This window comes from Mustela erminea, chromosome 1 (assembly GCF_009829155.1).
Source record: "Mustela erminea isolate mMusErm1 chromosome 1, mMusErm1.Pri, whole genome shotgun sequence".
Taxonomy (NCBI): Eukaryota; Metazoa; Chordata; class Mammalia; order Carnivora; family Mustelidae; genus Mustela; species Mustela erminea.
In genome coordinates this window covers 154,681,631-154,701,309 of record NC_045614.1, presented here as the reverse complement: position 1 = coordinate 154,701,309, position 19,679 = coordinate 154,681,631, and the positions used below count along the sequence as shown (strand labels likewise).

Genomic DNA, 19,679 nt, shown 5'->3' with positions numbered 1-19,679 from the left:
TTGTCTCCCTTCTGGGCCACAGCATCAAAAAGCCAGCACCGGAATGTCAAACTGTTTCTTTTTGCAGGGGACAGAGCCAGAAGGTCAAAGTAGATTGAATCACCAAGTTGCAACACGATGACGTTACCCTCATGAGTCATGCAGACTCTACGCAGACTTTAAGAGAGAAATAAACCTTTGTGCTATTAAGTCATAATAGACTGATCCTAATATCACATGGTAAGAAGTCTGGATTTTATTCTAAGTATAATTGGAAGCCATTTGAAGTTTGGAGCAAGAGAGTGATGAGATCATATTCATGTTTAAATGGCCACTTTGCTGTGTATACAATAGATTATAGGGAGGAGAAAGGGGAGCGATGGGAGGCGCGACCAGGTCTAAGTCTATTGAAGTTAATGTAGGTATGAAAGAAATGGTAGCTTGAAATTAGTGGTGGCAGTGAAGGTGGTGAACATACATGTACCCATTTTGAAGCTAGAACTAAGACAGGGGGAAAGACTCCAAGGTTCTGGGCCTGAGCAACTGAGTGGAAAGAAGGCAGAGTAGGAGGTAATGTGGGTGGGTGGTACTCAAGAGTTATGAAGCTGTTTGGTTTGAAGATCTCTTCCAAAGAATAGGAAGGAAGAAAGAGAATACTCCCTAATTCTTTTTAGAAAATCAGCATAACCCTGATATCAAACCTGACAACGATACTACAAAATGCATAGATGCAAAATTCCTAAAAAAAAAAAACCAAACTTACAAACTAAGTTCAGAAATAGGCAAAGATGAAAATATCATGTAATACAATTGGATTTGCTCCAGGATACAAGGTTATTTTAAAAATCACATAACTATTAATGGAATTCATTAACAGGGGTAGGGAGAAAAATCTCGATAAGTGTAGAAAACCATTTAATGCAATTCTATACTTATCCATGATTTAAAAAAAAAACCCTAAGCAGATTAGGAATAGAACTTCATTAATCTGATAGGGCTATTGTAAAAACCTAATAACACGCATCACACTTGATGATAAAATACTGAAAACGTTTTCCTTAAGGTCAGGTATGAGAGAAGGATGTCTTCATTATCCCTTCCATTCAACCCTGTACTGGAGGGCCTATCCAGCACAACAAGGCATCAAAAGAAAAAGAAGGAGGAGAAAGGAAGAAAGGGAAGGTATAGGTTAGGAAGGAAGAAATAAAACCATCATTACTTAGAGATGATATATTTGAATCTATAGAAAATCCTGAAGACTCTGGATTAATGATTAGAATTTGTAAGTTATTTAAACATTTGATTTATGACAAAGGGGACACTGGACACTTTTGGGGATGGGATAAATTTTTCAGTAAATAGTGCTCAGTCTATTGGATAGCCACTGGAAATAAAGAATTTTTTTAAAAGATTTTATTTATTTATTTGAGAGAGAGACAGTGAGAGAGAGCATGAGCAAGGAGAAGGTCAGAGAGAGAAGCAGACTCCCCATGGAGCTGAGAGCCCGATGCGGGACTTGATTCCGGGACTCCGGGATCATGACCTGAGCCGAAGGAAGTTGTCTAACCAACTGAGCCACCGAGGCGTCCCGAAAATAAAGAATTTAATCCTTATTTCATACCATACCATACACCATACACAAAAATCAAATCCAGGTTGACTGTAGGTCTAACTGTGAAATGCAGAACAATAAAACATCTAGAGGGTAGTACAAGAATATCTTCAGGGGAGGAAAAGATTGCTTAAGCATGACACAGAAAGGACTAATGATAGAGAAAAAAAATGGATAAATGACTATACTGAAACTAAGAACATATGTTCAGGGGCAACTGTGTGACTTAGTCGGTTAAGTGCTGACTGCAGGTGATTTCAGTTTAAGGCATGGCCTCATCATGGGTTGTGGGATTGAGCCCCCAGTTGAACTCCACACTCAGTGGGGAGTCTGCTTGAGATTCTCTCCTTCTGTTCTTCTCCTTCTGTTCACTCATGTTCTCTCTCTCTCAAATAAATAAATAAATAAATAAATAAATAAAACTTTTAAAAAGACATGATTTATAGAAAAAAGAGAAGATTCACAAAGTGGGAGAATATATTTGAATATATATAAGCAGTGAAGGATTTTTAATTTGAATATTTAAAGAATTCTTTTAAGTAGATAAGCAAAAGCATATAAATGAATAGAGAAATGGGCAAGAATAAGAATAGACACATCACAATAGAGGATATCTATATGGCTAATAAAAACATGAAAAAGTACTCAACCTTATTGCTCTTTAGAGAAATGAAAATTTCCCTTAAATGAAAACTACAACAGTATGCTGCTACCTACACCCAATGGATAAAGTATTTTTTAAAATGACAAGGACAACAATTGGGAGGATATGAAACACCTAGAACTCTCACATGCCAGATGCGAAACATCTAGAACTCTCACATGCTGGTGGAAATATTAATTGGTACAATCACTTAGGGAACTGATTGGCAGTATTTACTGTGGTTGAACATACATGTACCCAACATTTGAGTAATTTCACAACCCAAATGCCTATTAGCAGTAGAATGGATAAATACACTAGGTCTATTCATGCAACAAATGATTGCAACAGCTATTTTGCAAACAGCAACACAATGAACAAAGTCTTGGGAGAGAGAAAGAGGGAGATGCCCAAGGACTCCCAGCTGTTTGTGTGTCCCCAGACTGGGCCCCAAACACGAGTGAAGAAGTCTTGGAGGTGACACTAGCCTGAGCCACTATCTGAACACGACAGCATGAGAGACCTTGAGTGACAACAGCCCAGCAGGGCCCAGTTGAGCCCCACGTACATCAGCAAAATAAACTATCTTAAGTCACTGTTTCAAGTATGAATGTTACATGCCAATGGATAACAAAATATGTGTTGAAGTATTTAGGGAAAAAGTAAAATAAAATGTGTTAAATTGATAAACCCACTTTAAAATGTTTAAGGAAATTTAATTAACTGAGTTTGTTGAAGTCCCCCTAAAAAATTATTGTTTAATGCTAGGCTCCTAAAGAGAGCAAGATATTTGTAAGTTGAACTTCAAAGCTTAAAGGAAAACTAGGTTTTTAATTTCTACTTCCATAAATTAAATCTAATGGTAAAAAACCCCCCAACCAAATGAATAAGCAAATCGTGAAAAGTTCTGGTCTAGCTGGCTTCAGAGACCCTTCCCGATAGTTCAAAGAAACATCAGGGAAAATAAATGGAGTGATTTATTGAGTGCTCGCAAGGTGCCACGCCATGTCTGAGGTGCATTACCTAAGTCATCTCATCTGATGCTCACAACAACCTTGTGAGATGGGTTTTCTGAGTCCCAACTTTACAGGGGAGGCTCAGAGAGCCTGTGGAACTTGCCCAAGATTCTGCAGTTTGTGAAGGATGTAATCAGTGTTTTTGCACTTCTGCGTGCCTCCTCCTGGAAGGAAGGCTGGTGAGGGCAAATTTCTGCAAGTTGCAGGGGGCCCTCGTGTCGCTGTAGCACCGATGTCTCCTGAGCCTGCCTGGACCTGGCCTGTGAGCCCTCCAGTGGGTAAGACGGGGTGTGCACTCCAGTGAGCTTCCTGTAAAGATTTGTGTGGCCAGAGAAAAAGACAGTCCATGGATCCTTAAAGTTCAGGAGTGTGGGTTGGAGCCAAGGGGGCCTGTCCTCTGGACATAGCTTGAGAGTAACTGTGGAGAGGAGTTCTAGAAGCTGTGGAAAGAAAAAGAGGAAGGATTTCAGCACTGTCTCTCCAGCTAGCTTGCCTCACTTCCCATTGTTCTGTCCCGTTTTATCTTCTTCTGCTAATTCCCACTGTTTCAGCTGTACCCAAGGCATGACATGGTAGGGGCAGTTGTAGCCTTGAATCATTTCTTCTAGAGTATGATGATGAACCCGCTTTGAAGTTATTTAGCCCAACCTCTTGTTTTATGGGGGCAGAAACCAAGAGATCAACTCCTGGTGCTTCCTGTGAAGAATCTGTAGAGCTCTACTTCTTATCTGGCGCTACCAAATGGGTTTCCAAAACATCTGTATGGCAGAATGATGGCTTTAATGAGGACCGTGTCTTTTATTTTCACAAAGGGAGGGGTAGGTGAATGAGGCTAGTACAACACAAGTGGGAGAACAACGGATTGGGCAGGGGGGACAGGAGCCTGTGAATCAGGGGGCTGGCAGGGGGCTGGCAGGGAGCCACTGCCTCTTGCTGAGCCAACACAATACGGGGCCTTGGCAGGGGGGAGGGGTGCTACCTTCAGAGACCCAGAACCCGAGGCCCCGGGGCAGTTCCTGCCATGCCACGGTCAGGGGCACGTTGTCTGCTCCAGGAGTCTTTCCAGTGGTTTCTGTGAGAAAAGTGCTGTTTAACAAAACTGACAGCTACACCAGCACCTTACAGCCGTCATAGAGAGAAGCTACATGTGATGAGTAGAGAATCAACAGAGTGGGTATAGTGTGACAGTATTCTGTCTCCCTCTGAACCAACGAACCTCACAAAGGAGGTGAGGGTCTGGCCAGTTGATTGTGTGCTCCTTCCCTGACCACAATTAGCCTCCCTATTGTAATCTGCTTATCATTTGCTTGCTTTTTAATTTAAATAATAGGGAGAAAGGCAGCAACATATGGCTTCTACTTTCAAATCACAGAGTTTTCAGAATAACTTGAAAACATAATCAAAATTGGCCAAAATTCAAACAGCGTTCAATTAATTTGTGCCAGCAGACACAAACTCTCTGACTTCTTTGCTCACTCCAGAGTTGCATGCACCGAGCATCTCCTGTAAGGAAGACACTTAATGGAACATTCTGGAGAGTGTCCGCAGGACCCAAGTGTGTCGTGAAGGCCGGGTTAAGGTGAGGTCTGACTGGAAGACCCTGCTTGAGTGCCTTATGGTGCAGTGCTGCTTGGCATTAAAAGAAGCAACATTCAATTCTGGGCACCATGAGACTAAAAGATGCACTGTCTTCCGAAGAGAGCTCTATTGGAAGCCCAGACTATTTTTAGCCAGTCCTGGTGTGAGGGACAAGCCCTGTGTCAATGTGATAAAGCCCTTTCATTCTCAATGAGCCCCAATGCAGCCAGCTTCCTGCCTCTTACGTAAGTGCTGTGCCAGGACAAACAGCACTGAGCTTACAATGCTGGTAAGGGCCCAGCACAGAGGGTGAGTTGTGCCCTGTGTTATAAAGGACACAGTAGTATATTGCTACTTATCACAAGGGACTCTGCTTACTCAGTAAAGGAATAGCCCTAGAAGGGTTCTAATGGCAAATTAAGTCAAACCAAGCACCCCACAACACAATTCCAGAAAAGGATCCCATGATCACAGACTGAATGGAAAGTCATCTGAAATTTGTACAACTTGACCAGGTTTTCAAAATTCTGTAGTTTGGAAATAAATAATGCTTTCCCCCCTTTCTATTACCTAAATAAACAAACATTAAAAAGCCGACTCTCTTTACACTGCCAATACCAATACTTTAGAAAGGTGATTATATGAGCAGTTTTCTCAGAAAAAACTGGATTGGCAAAAGGGTATTTCGTGTGGGAGTCTTAAGGGCGGAGGGGCTTGGAGACTGAGTGGTGACCTTCTTTCACTTAGAACATCTGCACTTGTCATCACATGGTAGGGGGTAGGCTCTTCATGCAGCATGGAGGGGACTTCTAATCAAGCAGGACCCATCATTCAGCAAGGAGGACAGTCCCAAGTCAAAAGAGAAGCTGTAGTGAAATATGGCAGAGGGTTCTTGCTGAAAGACACTCGGAAGCCCTGCGGCCTATGTCCCTTATACGGCTGCCTGTTTCTATTTTCCTCCTAGGAACAACTCATCCATTGCCCTCTTATGTAAATCCACTGAGACCTTGGGGTCCAGCTGGTCCAACACACTCAAACGCAGAAAGGGAGGTGTGGTGAGGTTGTGTGGTTTGTAAAAAGTAGCAGGCCCAGACACAGAAGCCAGGCAGGACTGCAGGTGCCTAGTCTGGCTCTTTCTGTTTATCATGCTGCTTTCTAATGTCTGGGAAAACTCGTGCCGGAAATGTGTAGCCACCCACAGCTGGGAATGTTCACACCTTCACTCAAATGGTTTTATCTGTAGCAGAGGGAGACGTACTGATCTTGGAAGAATATGGATTAAAGACAAAGATGGGGGTGCAGGGTAATTTTGGAGAAAGAACAAGGCAGGAAAATGGTGGGGAGGAAAAGAAGGTAATAGAGAAATACATGAATGATAAAATGGGGAAAATGTAAGGGACAGATATTGGGAGGAGAAATTACCTAAGAAGGAGGAGGAGGAAGAGGAGGAGGAGGAGGAGGAGGAGGGGAAGAAAGGACTTTTTTTCTTCTGAGCAGCAAATGGAGGCAACCAAGGACTAAGCAGAAGTCAGAAAGAGGAAAGAAAGAAGAGCAAATAGAAACAGGAAAAGAGAAGAAACCAGGAGAAACACGAGAGCACCAAGAGCTGCGGGGAGTGAAGACTGTGTACAGGTGCGTAGGCGTGCTGGACAAGGAGAGGGAGCCACAGGACAGGGCTCACACGCATGGATGGGGGTGGACAAGAAGGGTGGCAAAAATCTGCACAGTGGACAAGTAGGACAGTGATCAGTGCAAATGGAGGAAGGCAATGAGTGATCTCGGGTCCTGCATAGATCCATGGAATCTGTGGGTCTAGGGACATTAGCACTACAGGAGATGACAAATTCATGTCTATGAAACAAGACATTCAACTTTTACCATTTGCCTGCCCAGCCTCTTTCACCATTTACATAACTTGTTCTTACAAACTATACATTCACTCATTCACCTTGTGTACCTTAGAAACCTTCCTCCCCGGGCTAGTTTCTTTAAAAATTTGTCAGTGCTTCCCAAAAGATGACGGGTCTCGTAGGCCCCTGCATCACACACACACTTGGAAATGTCTTCCCAACTGGCAAGAGTGGGATTTTCCTCAGGAAAAGCCAGGCCTCCGCCATGGCTAGGTGGAGTCCCAGAGGAAAATGTCACAGCAATGCGAGAGCAACCATTTCCCAGAACTACTCTATATAGGCTTTCTTGTGCATTCTCCTGAGCTGTGAGGGAAATCCTGCCCTTCCTGTTAGGACCTCCCACATTTGTGCCCATCCACCTCACACAGGTTAGGGGAAGGCCAGGCTGCTGTATACCCGTATGATCATAGTAATAGAGCAGCATCCAGTTGTCTGCCTGAATAAGCAAGATCTCTCCACGGGGCAAGATGAGAGTAAGGTGGGACATTTTCCTCCCAGGGTTATCAGCCTCTATCACAAGCCTCTTTGAAATTTGTGATTTTCAGAGCTAGCTGCCAATCCAAGCAGTGATTGCTTTCAGAGCTGCCTCTACACTAGGAACTGATAGGAATTAGAACCATGTCAGCTTCCCCCACCCCCATTTAAAACACATGCCACAAATAAAATCCCCTTTAGCCCTCGCTCTCTACGGCCTTAACGCTGCACGAACTCACAGTTTTGCAATCATTTGATTGCTTAAAATGTCAACAAGCCCATTTTCCAAAATGCAATCACACTTAATAAAAAATGAGTCAAAAAAAAAAAAAAATCCCCTCATGCCTTGCATGCACCTGGAGTGAGCTGCTACTGCAAGGTTGGGTTAGTGCCACTTGCTGGGAGTCCTCTGAGAAGACAGGCTCTGTGAACGAGTTTTTGTGCCCTTACAAGCCGAGTGGAGGCCAACTGTTGGCAGGAAGGCATGCCAGCTGCCTTCTGAGTACTTACACAGGATCCTGAGCCGGGTGGCCGTGCCCGTGTTAGTTCTCCCTCACCTCATGTACTCCCCATCACTCCTATAATCCATGAACGATTCTGATCCCGACACCTCCTCAAAATCCTCCAGCACCAGACTGGTGGAGTCCTCACCCAGGATGCCGCTGTCGGGTCGGGACAACCTGGCCCGGGAAGGAGGTGCAGAAGGGCTGGTGGCCGTTGGAAGAGGAGAGCAAGGGGGTGTTTGCTGGGTGGATGTGCGCAAGGCTGGTTCACGAGCTTCCTCGTCATCCTTCTCAGACTCAGGCCCTGTATCCGAGGCTGCGGGACCCAGGACATGGTAGAGGCTGGGGAGACGGATGTCGAAGCGCAGCCCAAACTTGGCAAAGAGCTTGTCATTGAGAGCGTAGAGCTTCTCTGAGATGTCATAGCCCAGCAGGGCTGAGAAGAGTTGGGAAATGTATCGCTCTTTGGTCAAAAGAAGGTGGAGACTTTTCCGGGGCCAGGAAATGTAGCTACATGGGGTCTCGGCAGTCAGAGTGACCTGAGGGGGGTCCGGAGAAGAGAGTGAAGATTTGAATTAGACTATGTGTCCATGCTTAGCACAGAGAAACATAGAGTTACTCAAAAAACAGCTTTACTTTTGTTAAAGAAATTGTGGCAGCGCCCGCCATGGCCTTGCCTGAAGGAGGTACGGAGAATGACTTTTACTTGTGATGTGGAGGGGGGCTTTGTCAGGAGCCCTGGATCCAGCCATCCACTCACTCATCCATTCACCAAGGGGCCTTCACCCCCTTGGAGCCTCAGCCTCTATGCCCAGTCTCCTCAGCTCTCACAGTCTATGGTCCCATGGCTGATACCATTAACAGCGAAGGGAGATTCTGAGTCTGTTGGGATCTCGTGAGAAAGACGGGGCCTCTTACTGCTCTGAAGATAGGCTGACATGGTGATGACAGTTTGTTTTGAGAATAAAGCAGGATAAATATATTGCAAGAGGGATTAAGGATGGGTTGGAAAGCAATTCAGTTAACAGAAGAGCTTCTGATTAGGCAGGCCAGGCTGCGTCACGTGGCAGAATGCCCGCCTGGAATTCAGGCCCAGGAAGCTGCTCTTGACGAGGCCACAACAACTCATCAAAGAGATCTGATGGCTAAGGTCAGAGGAAGGGCATGAAGGAAGAGGAGATCTGAGGAGCAGAAAGTCGAGGGCACCCCACTCTCCATTTATTTAGCCACCTAGGGATTTCTGAGCACTTGCTAGGGGCACACGACACAAAGCTAAATTACACTTGCAGGCTAGGCAATGTGCCCAATATGAGCAGGTGCTTGATAAATCCTTGTTAAAGCAATGATGGGTGGTAAAGCTAGGGTTAAACTAGAAATGTGTCTGGATAGTAAAGGGCCAGGGTGTAGAATACACAATTTTTTAAGAAGACTTTATTTGTCAGAGAGAGAGAGTGAGAGTGAGAGAGAGAGAGAGAGAGAGAGAGAGAATACACAATCTGGGGAGAAGTAGGCAGAGGGGGAAGCAGGCTCCCCACTGAGAAGCAGCTCCATCTTACCAGTTGCTCAGACCAAAAGCCTTAGAGTCCTCCTTGATCTTCTTTCTCTCTCACACACTACATCCAACACATTATAGGAAATCCTTTTGGCTCTATTTAGACTTATGCACCAGCCGTACATGATGTGATTCCTCATCCCATCTTTGACTTCCTCTCTGGCTATTCTCCCCCTGTCCTCTCTCTGTTCTAGGTGTCCTTTCTATACCTCACACATGCTAGTCCCTTCCACCACAGGGCCTTTGCACTGGCTCTTCTCTCTGTCTAATATGCTATGCCCTCAGCTTCTCAGAGCTCACACTATCACCTCTCTCAGGTCTTTGCTCAAATGTCACCTGCTCAACAAAGACTTCTATGATCACCCTATTTAAAATTGCAATGAGACCTCCTGTATACCACTCTATTTTTTTTTAACTAGCCCTCATTATCTTTACATATTACATAATTATTCATTATGTCTATGGCTTATTTTTTATCTCCCCCACTAGAATGCAAATTGCATGAAGGCAGGGAACTTCCTCTGTACTGTTCACTGATACATCCCAAGCACTTTAGCAGTGCCTTGTATATAATAATTGTTCAGTAAACATTACTGAAGTGAATGAATGAGTCAGGTAAAGACCACCAATCTTATATGCTGCAAAACGACTGAAAGTCACTTTCACGGGTCCTGTATAAAATCCTTCCTCAAAGGTCCTCAGGTCTTCAGGAAGAAGACCCAGCTTATTGCCTGGTTCCCATATATATATGCATTTGTCTGTAATAAAGTTTTGACAGCTTTTTTGTCTAATTCTCATTTCAGAGTCTTGTTAAGTGGGTTAAATGAAGTAGCATATGGAAAGAGGGTTTGGGTCTAGTAAGGCACGACGTAAATTGGAGAAATAACGATGATTTCTGTGCGATCCCCTCTATGCTATGTTCTTGGTGACTAACGAGAGGGTCCCAGTGCTGAATAGCCCATAAATTCTTATTTAATTGGATTGCTGAGAGGTGTGATGGAACATTGATTCATTAGTGGTAAACACAATAAGAATTATGGTTCGGTCACTGTGGATTGCCCTATTAGTTCACAAAGACTGTAACTGCAAAAGGCAAGGACAGCATGAACTATAACTCAGGACAACGCTTGACATTTGCAAAGAGGAAATGGGACTTTACAGAGCCAATAGCGAACGTGTGGATCTCATTGCTCCCAAAGGAGGTGCGCACTAAAAATATAAATGGGAGGAATCTGACAGTAGCTACATTCCAGGCTGAGAGGCCATCTGGGGTTACAGTCTCTCCTTTCAAGCAGCGCTTAGGGGAGGACACCCGGCTTATCCCCCACCTGTTCCTCGGTGTCGGTGTCAGGAACAGAGGCTGGTCTGGCTGGCTCAGGACCTGACTCTGCCCTCCTGGAGGTTCTTAGGGGCCTGAAGGAGTTCTCACAGAAGGCTGCTTGGCTGGCTGGAGAGGGTGGGGGTGTGTGTGGTAGAAGGGGAAAAGGATCAGTGGAGGCCTATGGCTGGTGGGATTGGGATTGCCTCTCAGGGTCTGTCCTCACAGGGCCAGGAGTCAGGCTGGGGCAGAAACAGGCCCAGCCAGGTGGCCCTTCCTTGCAGGTGTCTATTCTGGGGTTAGCTCATATACTAGCTTGAGGGAGTCCCCGACAGAAGTGGTAAAATTCACATGGAACCCAGTAGTAGTGAACTATCTGGACTGGGAAGTCCCTGTAATAGGGTATGTGTGTGTGTGTGTGTTTCTGTGTGTGTTTCTGTGTGTGTGTACTTCACTCTCTTGGTGCCCCGCTCGTTTTCAAAAAGAATAGTAATAGCAGAGCAAGGCAACTTCACTTTGCCATTTTCTGAATGAAGACCTTAGGCAAACTGCTTGATGTTTTGGAGCCTCAATGTCCTTATCTGTTAAATGGGAAAATGATAATATCCACCCCAGAGGGCTGTGGTGAGAATCAGTAAGGCAATGTAATATTTAGTGCCTGACACATACTAGCCAGTCAATAAGTGAGAGTTTCAAAGCAAGGAACTGAGGTTTGAAGGACTGGCAGAGAAGAGAGCAGGGGCCAAGCTGCCAGGCCCCCACCCTGGAGCATGTCTGTGACTGCCTCATAGAGTTCCCTGAGACACCAACTGCCCTCTGCCAAGCCAGTTTGGCAAAGCTTTATTGAACACCTACTGTGTTCAGGATACTGTCCTTTGGAACCTGGGAACAGAGAGAAGAGGAAGCCCAGATTTCTACCTCAAAGAGTTAGGAAATGAAACCAAATCGTTAGAGCAGAGAGCAATGTGTCCCAGTCAGCATAAGTAGAAGGAATAGAAAGGCACAGACAGGAACATGAAGCTGTGGGGATTCGAAGCCCATGAGGTCAATCTGGGCAAGCTTCAGAGGAAGTTAAGATACCATCGCCTCATTTACAGGGGGGAATGCATTTCAGATAGAAGGTACAGGAGGGGTCAAGCGTGGTCCTTGCAAAAACAGGGGGATGAATTTAGGGAAGTGTTAGTTGTTCTGTTCCATATGGCTGGTATGAGCAAAAAGTGTGAAGGAGGAAGGGACTGGAGACGTGGCTAGATGTCACTAAAGGTCTTAGGTTACTCTCTAAGGGGTGTGGGTTTTTATTTTGTGGTCACAGTGGTCTTCATGAATTTTGGGCATAGGAGTGACATGGCCTCTCGGGGATGAGTACCTCCCCACACCCGCACCCGCAGCCCTGGCCCTCCTTCCACAGAAGGAGAGCGCTCCCACCCCTAGCTTCACATTGGCAGTGGTTCAAAGAACAGAGGTGAGTGGGGAAGGATGGAGGGGGGCATATTCCTGGGTCACAGTGGGAGAGGGTGGGGCGGTCCCGGCACTGGCTCCCCATTACCTGGAACACACCCTCCTCAGAGGGCTGCAGAGATTCCCACTCTGGAGAGTCCATGAACTGGTAAGGGAAGATGTAGTGAAGAAACTGCCCATCCTGGCTCACACGAACTCTGGCAAAGGGAGAGAAGAGACCATGTGGAGAAAGGGAAGTGGCCGCCTAAACCCTCCTCCGTCCAAATTATGTATTTAAAAATGGAAAATAGGAGGCATCTGGGTGGCTCAGTCATTAAACATCTATCTGCCTTGGGCTCAGGTCCTGATCCCAGGGTCCTGCGATGGAGCCCCACATTGGGGTCCCTGCTTGGCGGGAAGCCCGCTTTTCCCTCTCCCACTCCCCCTGCTTGTGTTCCCTCTCTCGCTGTGTGTCTCTCTGTTAAATAAATAAATAAATAAAATCTTTAAAAAATAATAAAAAATAAAAATGGAAAACGATTAGGATCCTATATGGGTTTTTCCTCTTTCCCCCAGAAAACTCAGAGTTTCAGCTTCAAGCTCTCCCTAAGGTTGAGTTATACCAGGAAAGGAGGTGTCTCTGTCAAACAAAGGGGGGGCAGACAAAGAGATCTCTGAGGTACACTCTGTCCAAGGGGAAGGAGCTATTGTTCCATTTTTTACTGGAGCTTTATTGGCTAAATACATATGCATGAGTACCTCCTGGGGTCCTGAGGTCTGGAAAAGCAGAGATGGGTATGAGCTAATCCTTGCCTTTAAGGATTTCACAATTTAGTGGAAATCACATATGTGTCCATAACTGCCTATAAGTCCATGTGTGGTCTTATGAAACGGGAGAATAGAGGAGGGAGAGAGATTAGTTCTCTTCAAGTGGTAGACTTCTCAAAGATGACATCTGAGCTGACTTTTGAAAAACGAACAGGATGCTGGGAAGTCGATGGGGTTGGGGACAGGTGGTGGTGTGGTAGTCTCTTTCCCCCTATCTGCTCTTTCCTTTCCTCCACAGTGCCAGAGTTTTAGTGGGGCTTGCTCGGCTAGACCGCATTTCCCTACCTCCCTTGCAGCTAGGTATAGCCACGTGATTAAGTTCTGGCCAAATGGGACATTAGCGCTCCAAATCTTGCTCCTAACGAATGCCTGCGCACATGCATGCACACAAATTACCAAAGACCTTCACCAATAAGCTGTTGCCTTTTGTCTGACAACCTAAAGATGGAAGATAGAAGGGGATGTAGTTCTCACGCCAAGCCATGGATGTGGTGTCAGCCCATAGTACCCCATGGCAGAGACACAGGTGTTCCTACTAGCTAGACAGCTAGGCAGAACTTCCCCGAGTCATAAAAAGATACAAGAGAAAATGAAGTGCCAGGCTCTCCTACCTCAGGTTCTCCACATAGTCTGTCCCCTCTGGCTGGATCTCTTCCCAACCTCCACCTTCTCCTCAGGTCTCAGCCTAAACATTCTTTCTTCCAGGAAGTTTTGTTGACCTCCCCCAGAAAAGTAGCTCCATCGGGTACATGCTCTGAGTGCACTTATGTTTCTCCTTGGAAATATCATGCTGTGATTCACCATTATGTCAAATATTATTGATTTTCTTGATAGACAGTAAGAGCAGTATTTTTCATATTTTAACACTGGATCCTTAGTCCCTAGTGCTTTTAATAAATATTTTTGGAAGGGGAAAAGAAAGAAATGAAGGTAGGAATGGAGGGAGAAAGGAGAGAAGAAAGGAACAATTGAACAAATTGTGTGAACTCACTCATGTCAACATAAAAGGGGACCAACATCTCAAGGAAAAGCTTCCTGAATACAGGAAGACAGACAGACATTAGGAGAAAACAAGGCTGTTGCTGAATACGTAAGATCCTCTTACCAGCTCCTCAGGCAAGGGATCTGACCACTTGAGCAAACATCATTTAAAGTATAACATCTAATGAGCCTGAGGGGCTCCCTTAAGCCATTTAAATTGGTATATCATGCCTTTTATCATTTAAGCCTCTCCTTCCTTCTTGAACCCCTGGATGACAGGTATTTCCTTCCACTTGAATAGCCTAGACAGTTAGCTGCCTGCCCAGGAGGCTGTGCACGAGAGAATTCTGTAGGACAGAAACACACCAACAGTAAGCCTAGCTTAACAAGGTAACAAACTTTGGGGAAGTCACTTGGTTTTTCTGAGTCTTAAAAGGGACTAGTTGCACACATTAAAATAAAACAGAAAGGGCATCTGAGTTTTTAGCAAAGGGCTCCAGATGAGAGCCTGCATGTGATATGGGGGAGGTCTGCACCATAAATCCCAACTTCCTGGCACAGAGTTCTTGTTCACAGCTCTGAGGTATTGGGTACCTCAACTCTAACCAGCCTGAGGTACAATGATTCTCCCTTAAAACTGGAGCCTGGTCACAGACAGGAAACCTCTTCTTCCAGCTCCAGCTTAGCAAAGTTGAGACAGGATGACATTAAAATATAACAAATAAAACTCTTACTCCAAACCCTGAAAAGCAAGAAAAAAAAAACTGTCTAATTTCTGACTCTGGTTTTTGATGCCAAGTATACTAGGAAAAGCCACATTGAGGAGGCAAACCCACCTCTCCCCGTCACAGGGAAGAGGTCTTCTACAAATTCATGGCAAGTTCATCATGTTAAAAATGGATTTAAAATATCGTATAATAATCGTACATCATACAGGTGCTGCAGGCCTTTCTCCCACCTGTCTCAGCTCCTTTGAACGGACAAGGTATAGGTAACAAATAACATCCTGAATCTCCTGAAGAAGAACATTTCTTTTCTTTTCTTTTTTAAGATTTTATTTATTTGACAGAGAGAGAGAGATCACAAGTAGGCAGAGAGGCAGGCAGAGAGAAAGAGGGGGAAGCAGGCTCCCTGCTGAGCAGACAGCCAATGCGGGGCTCGATCCCAGGATCCTGAGATCGTGACCTGAGCCAAAGGCAGAGGCTTAACCCACTGAGCCACCAGGCGCCCCAAGAAGAATATTTCTTAAGTAGTCTATATTTTATTTTTAAAAAGAATTTTATTTATTTATTTGTCAGAGAAGCAGAGGGAGCAGCAGGCTCCCCACTGAGCAAGGAGCCTGATGCGGACTCAATTCCTAGACCCTGGGCTCATGACCTGGGACTTTTTTTTATTTTATTTTATTTTTTCAGTGTTCCAAGATTCACTGTTTATACACCACACTCAGTGCTCCATGCAATATGTGCCCTCCTTAATACCCCCACCAGGCTCATCCATTCCCCTACCCGCTCCTTTCCAAAACCCTCAGTTTGTTCCTCAGAGTCCACAGTCTCTCTGGGTTCCTCATGACCTGAGCCTTAACCGACTGAGCCACCCGGGCATCCCAGATTGTTTTTATTTTAAACATGGAACTGTAGGCGGCAAACATTTTGGCAAGTCATAATGTACTTCTATTTACACATGTATTTGTTTACAGATAATTCCATTTGTTTACACTTCACTTTATTCATAAATGAAATGTCTCCTCACAAAAATCTCATAGATCATTCAACCCAAGACTCTGAGTCCAAACAAAATCACATGTATACCTAACACTGTTGATTCTACACAGTAGGACAGCAATGCACATTATTGCTACCAGTAGTCGTTGTAGTACCATCATCATCATTCTAAAACTCTTTTTTTTCCCCGTATGTGGTTTGCAGTCTTATCTGGTTTCTTCCCCCGCCACCCTGGGAATTAAAGCCTTCTGATAAGATTACTACCTTATTTTTTCTATCACCTTCTCCTGGTCTCCAAAAAGCAGGGAAGGAAACCGCAAACAAAGCTTTTGAAATACTTTGCTTGCTTTCCACCGAGGTAGCCCAAGTGAACCAGGTTACATCATTTACTGTTTGATGCTCAGCCCCACACAGAAGTCCCACTAGGGCGATATTTCAAAGATTCCACAACCACCTCCCAAATGGACAGCATGGAGCCCGTGGTATTTGTTCAGAAGATGTCAGCCAAGGGCCAACACTCATGTGTGGGCTGACTGAGCATACACTAATCGTGACTAAGACCATTTCCGCTCATTTCTGTTGTCACCCAGCCTGAAGGAATCAGCCAGGTATCTCCACCAGATCCAGATCCTCAATGAGACACGTGTGGGCATTACTTCTCCTTCATTGTGTGGTCTTTTTGGTACTTGATCACTGGTCTGTAAGACTCTCAACAGAACACTTGGGAATGGAAAAGAGGACAGGGAATATTCCCTCTCCCCATGTGCTTGTACACCAAATGGCTTCCCCACAGACTCTTATAGGATAGCCTCAACATAACTGGGGCCGTTTCCTCGATGCCCTCACTGTTCCCTGCACATAGTTGGCACTTAGGAAATACTGAATACATCTGGAAGGAACAAATCAACCTTATTAAAAGGTCCACTTTTTCAAAGCTCACAGACATTGTGGCAGCTTACACATGACCCACCAGTGTGTGTAATACGTGTGTGCGCACGCGCGCATGTGCACGGCCATTTTAGACCCAGGCTCAAGAGACACTCAGCCCACACCTCCCAACACCAAGGGCACACACAGTCCTTCCTGCCAACTGAGAAGCTATCTCATGATCTTGTTTCCTCTTGGAAAATGCTAAGAAAGAGGAACCAAACCCACGCTTGGGGAAGAAAAAAACCTGTTTTTGTTTGTTTGACTTGCCACATCCTTCCGTCAATGGAAGGGCCTCAGAATGGAAAGGGACACACTAGGAAACGAGAAGCATGGGCCGAGGGAGGAAACGCCCAGCTCTGACGTAGGAGCTTACCGGCCGGAGAGGAGCAGGGACAGGCGGTTGATGGGGGTCTCGCCCTCCACAGCGTAAGTCTGCTCAGTGGCCAGCGTCAAGACCTGCGCCTCACAGCAGTGAACAATCTCCTTGTACACCTGCAGAGGCACCTGCAGGGGTAGATACAGCGTCTTGTAGAGGACGTCGAACTCCTCGGGGAGGGCGCGCCTGCGCAGCCGGTGTATCAGGTATGCCAGCTGGAGCAGGCAGGCTGTGGCCAGCAGGAAGCTCCAGAGGATGAGGTCCAGGCCACAAGCATCCAACCAACCCCACATCACGCAGCACACGTAGCCCGTGCCCAGGAAGCCGAAGAGGTAGAAGCATCCATACACCCCGCTGCCCCCCATGAAGCCCAGGAGCAAGAAGCAGTTGGCCAGATGGTAGACGGCCCCTTCCAGGTCCCGCTTCCAGCCAACGCACACGGGGCCCTGCCAGATTAGCTGGCTCATGGTGCTGCTGTTAGCACTCATCTTCAGGGCGCCCCAAAGCCTTGCAGGGCTCGGAGACTGTCCCCACAGAGGAAATTCAGAAAGTGGATTAATCGGTCCTCCCAGGAGTCTTCTCACGTCCGGCTTCTCGCCACCAAGCCCACCTTTCCTGAGAGGAATGCTTCCAGGAGCTTTGGGAATAAACGGCAGAGCATAGTACACTTCATGGAGGATTTTTAAATTTGTTTTCCCCTCTCTCTTTCCTTCAGCAAGGCTCTGGCCCTGTCCGCAGAGCTCTGGCGAGCTGACTCGGCTCCAGGTTTCTTAGGACAGTCTTCACATTTGGCTCTCAGCAGAAAAGCTAACGTGTCCCGAGGCAAAGCTAGGACTCAGGGGCTGAAAACTTTAGCTGTGAGGGATAAAGTGGCCACATCCTGCTCTGTTGTCCCCAACCAGAATGAGGAGAGCCCAGCACGGGAGGCACACTTGTGTTCCATTTGGAATGCGTCTCTCTTGGCACCGGAAGAAAGGGTGACCCCAGATGGATACCATGTTTGGAATTGGAATCCAAGAGGTACTGGCAGTGAGAAAAAACAGGCCAGGCACACAAGCAGGCTGGCAGAACACTTATCTCCCCAGAGGACAAGACCTCGGAGGCAGGGAGTCAGGCAGGGGAGAACAAAGGAAAAGTGAGCCCAGAATTTACCAAACGCCTCAGGCAGGATACTGTTCAGGGTGCCTGTGGGGAGGGCTAGGGGCTCTCCTGAGGTAGGCTTACACATCAAAGCAGGAAAGTAGGGGACTATTATAAGAAAAAATCCTAACAGTGAGAACTGGAAAAACCCTCGGAGGCCTTTATTAGGTCACATTATAAACATCACTAGGCATTTATTTTGACAGCCATTAAACAAAAATGACTATGCAAAGCAGATCTTTGAATTCTAAACTGACTTGCCCCTGCATGTCTGGATCTAGTAATAGTTTATTCAATGGTAATACATTCCTCAGATCATCACCTTACCCATTATTTGCAAATTATAATAACTGACACCTATTAAATACCTACCAAGTGCCAGACCTCTAGATACTTTACACATGTAATATTTAGTCACCACACAACCCTTCCAAATAAGTATTGTCCTCCTAGATCTGAAAGAAATTGAGGCTCATAGAGATAACAAGTTCCCACAGACAGTAAGTGGTCCAGCCAGGATGTGATCCCAAGTCAGACCCACCACTGTGTGCCAAGTAGTTTGCACAAGTGGAAATAGACTAGATCTATGACTCCCAACCCCACACACGCACCCCCCCCCCCAGATATCTGATGATGTCTAAGGAATTTCTGGATGAACCTGGGGTCTATTTTGGGTCATCAGAAAATAAATCTGGAATGTGCAAACATTAAGACATGTCCCTCTGGCTTCCAAATGACTCCTTGATTTTTTTTTCCCCATGCTGCTAAATATTTATTATCAGTATTCCTATTAGGGGAGGGGTGTGTGTGGAGTTACTCAGTAACAATCTAGAACTATTTAAGTACTCAGTCCATAGGGACTTTTATTATTCTGCTGATAACCTAACTAAAAATAGTCAGAAATTAGAAATGGGCAAATATGCCGAGTAGTAGAAGTCGGAACTCAACAAATATTTACTGGGTGCTTACTATGAGCCAAGCACTTAGAGAATCAGATTCCTAAGAGCTTTCACTCTAACAAGGGAAAGATATCTCAAAAAACAATGGCAATTCAGTGTGTGAAGCGCAATGACTGAGTTAAGTTTAAGGAGAGGTGTCCACCTTGAAGGAAGGGTAGTGTACAGGAGGGAAGACACAAGAGCTAACGCTGGATTTGAGGCATAGGCATTGAATGAACCACGTAGGTAGAGGGAGAAGAGAATTTCTAGTGGTGAGTACGGCAGGAGCATAATCACGGAGTTTTGAAAATGCATGACGTGTTGAAGGAAGCCAGTTTATTTTTTCTTTTCTTTTTTTCTTTTTTTAAAAGATTTTATTTATTTATTTGTCAGAGAGAGAGAAAGAGAGCGCAAGCAGGCGGAGTGACAGGCAGAGGTAGAGAGAGCAGCAGGCTCCCCGCTGAACAAGGAGCTGGATGCAGGACTCGATCCCAGGACTCTGGAATCATGACCTGAGCTGAAGGAAGTGGCTTAACTGACTGAGCCACCCAGGCGTCCCTTTTTTTTTTTTTCTTTCTTTTTTTTTTTTTTTTTTAAGATTATGTTTATTTATTTGAGAGAGAGGAGGGGGGAAAAACTAGTAAATGAGTAAGGGATGGGGTGCAGAGAGGGAGAAGCAGACTCCCTGTTGAGCAGGGATCCTTAGGCGGGGCTCAATCCCAGGACAGTGAGATCATGACCTG

At 45.5% G+C, this 19,679-nt stretch overlaps 1 protein-coding gene across 2 annotated transcripts; it reads right to left on the bottom strand.

Annotated features, from left to right (window-relative positions):
* Positions 1–3,192: 3,192 nt before the first annotated feature.
* On the bottom strand, positions 3,193–19,289 carry POPDC2 (popeye domain containing 2). 2 transcript variants are annotated; one of them, XM_032347805.1, is made up of 4 exons: positions 16,856–19,289; positions 12,132–12,240; positions 7,864–8,254; positions 3,193–3,690 (listed from the first exon to the last, which is right to left on the bottom strand). In XM_032347805.1, exons 1-4 carry the CDS (start codon positions 17,344–17,346, stop codon positions 3,605–3,607), a joined length of 1,077 nt encoding a protein of 358 aa, XP_032203696.1. In that variant the 5' UTR covers positions 17,347–19,289; the 3' UTR covers positions 3,193–3,604. The 2 variants fall into 2 exon arrangements, with proteins under 2 accessions (XP_032203696.1, XP_032203685.1); XM_032347794.1 differs by having other exon boundaries at positions 3,601–3,690; positions 7,723–8,254.
* Between the last annotated feature and the right edge of the window lie 390 nt (positions 19,290–19,679).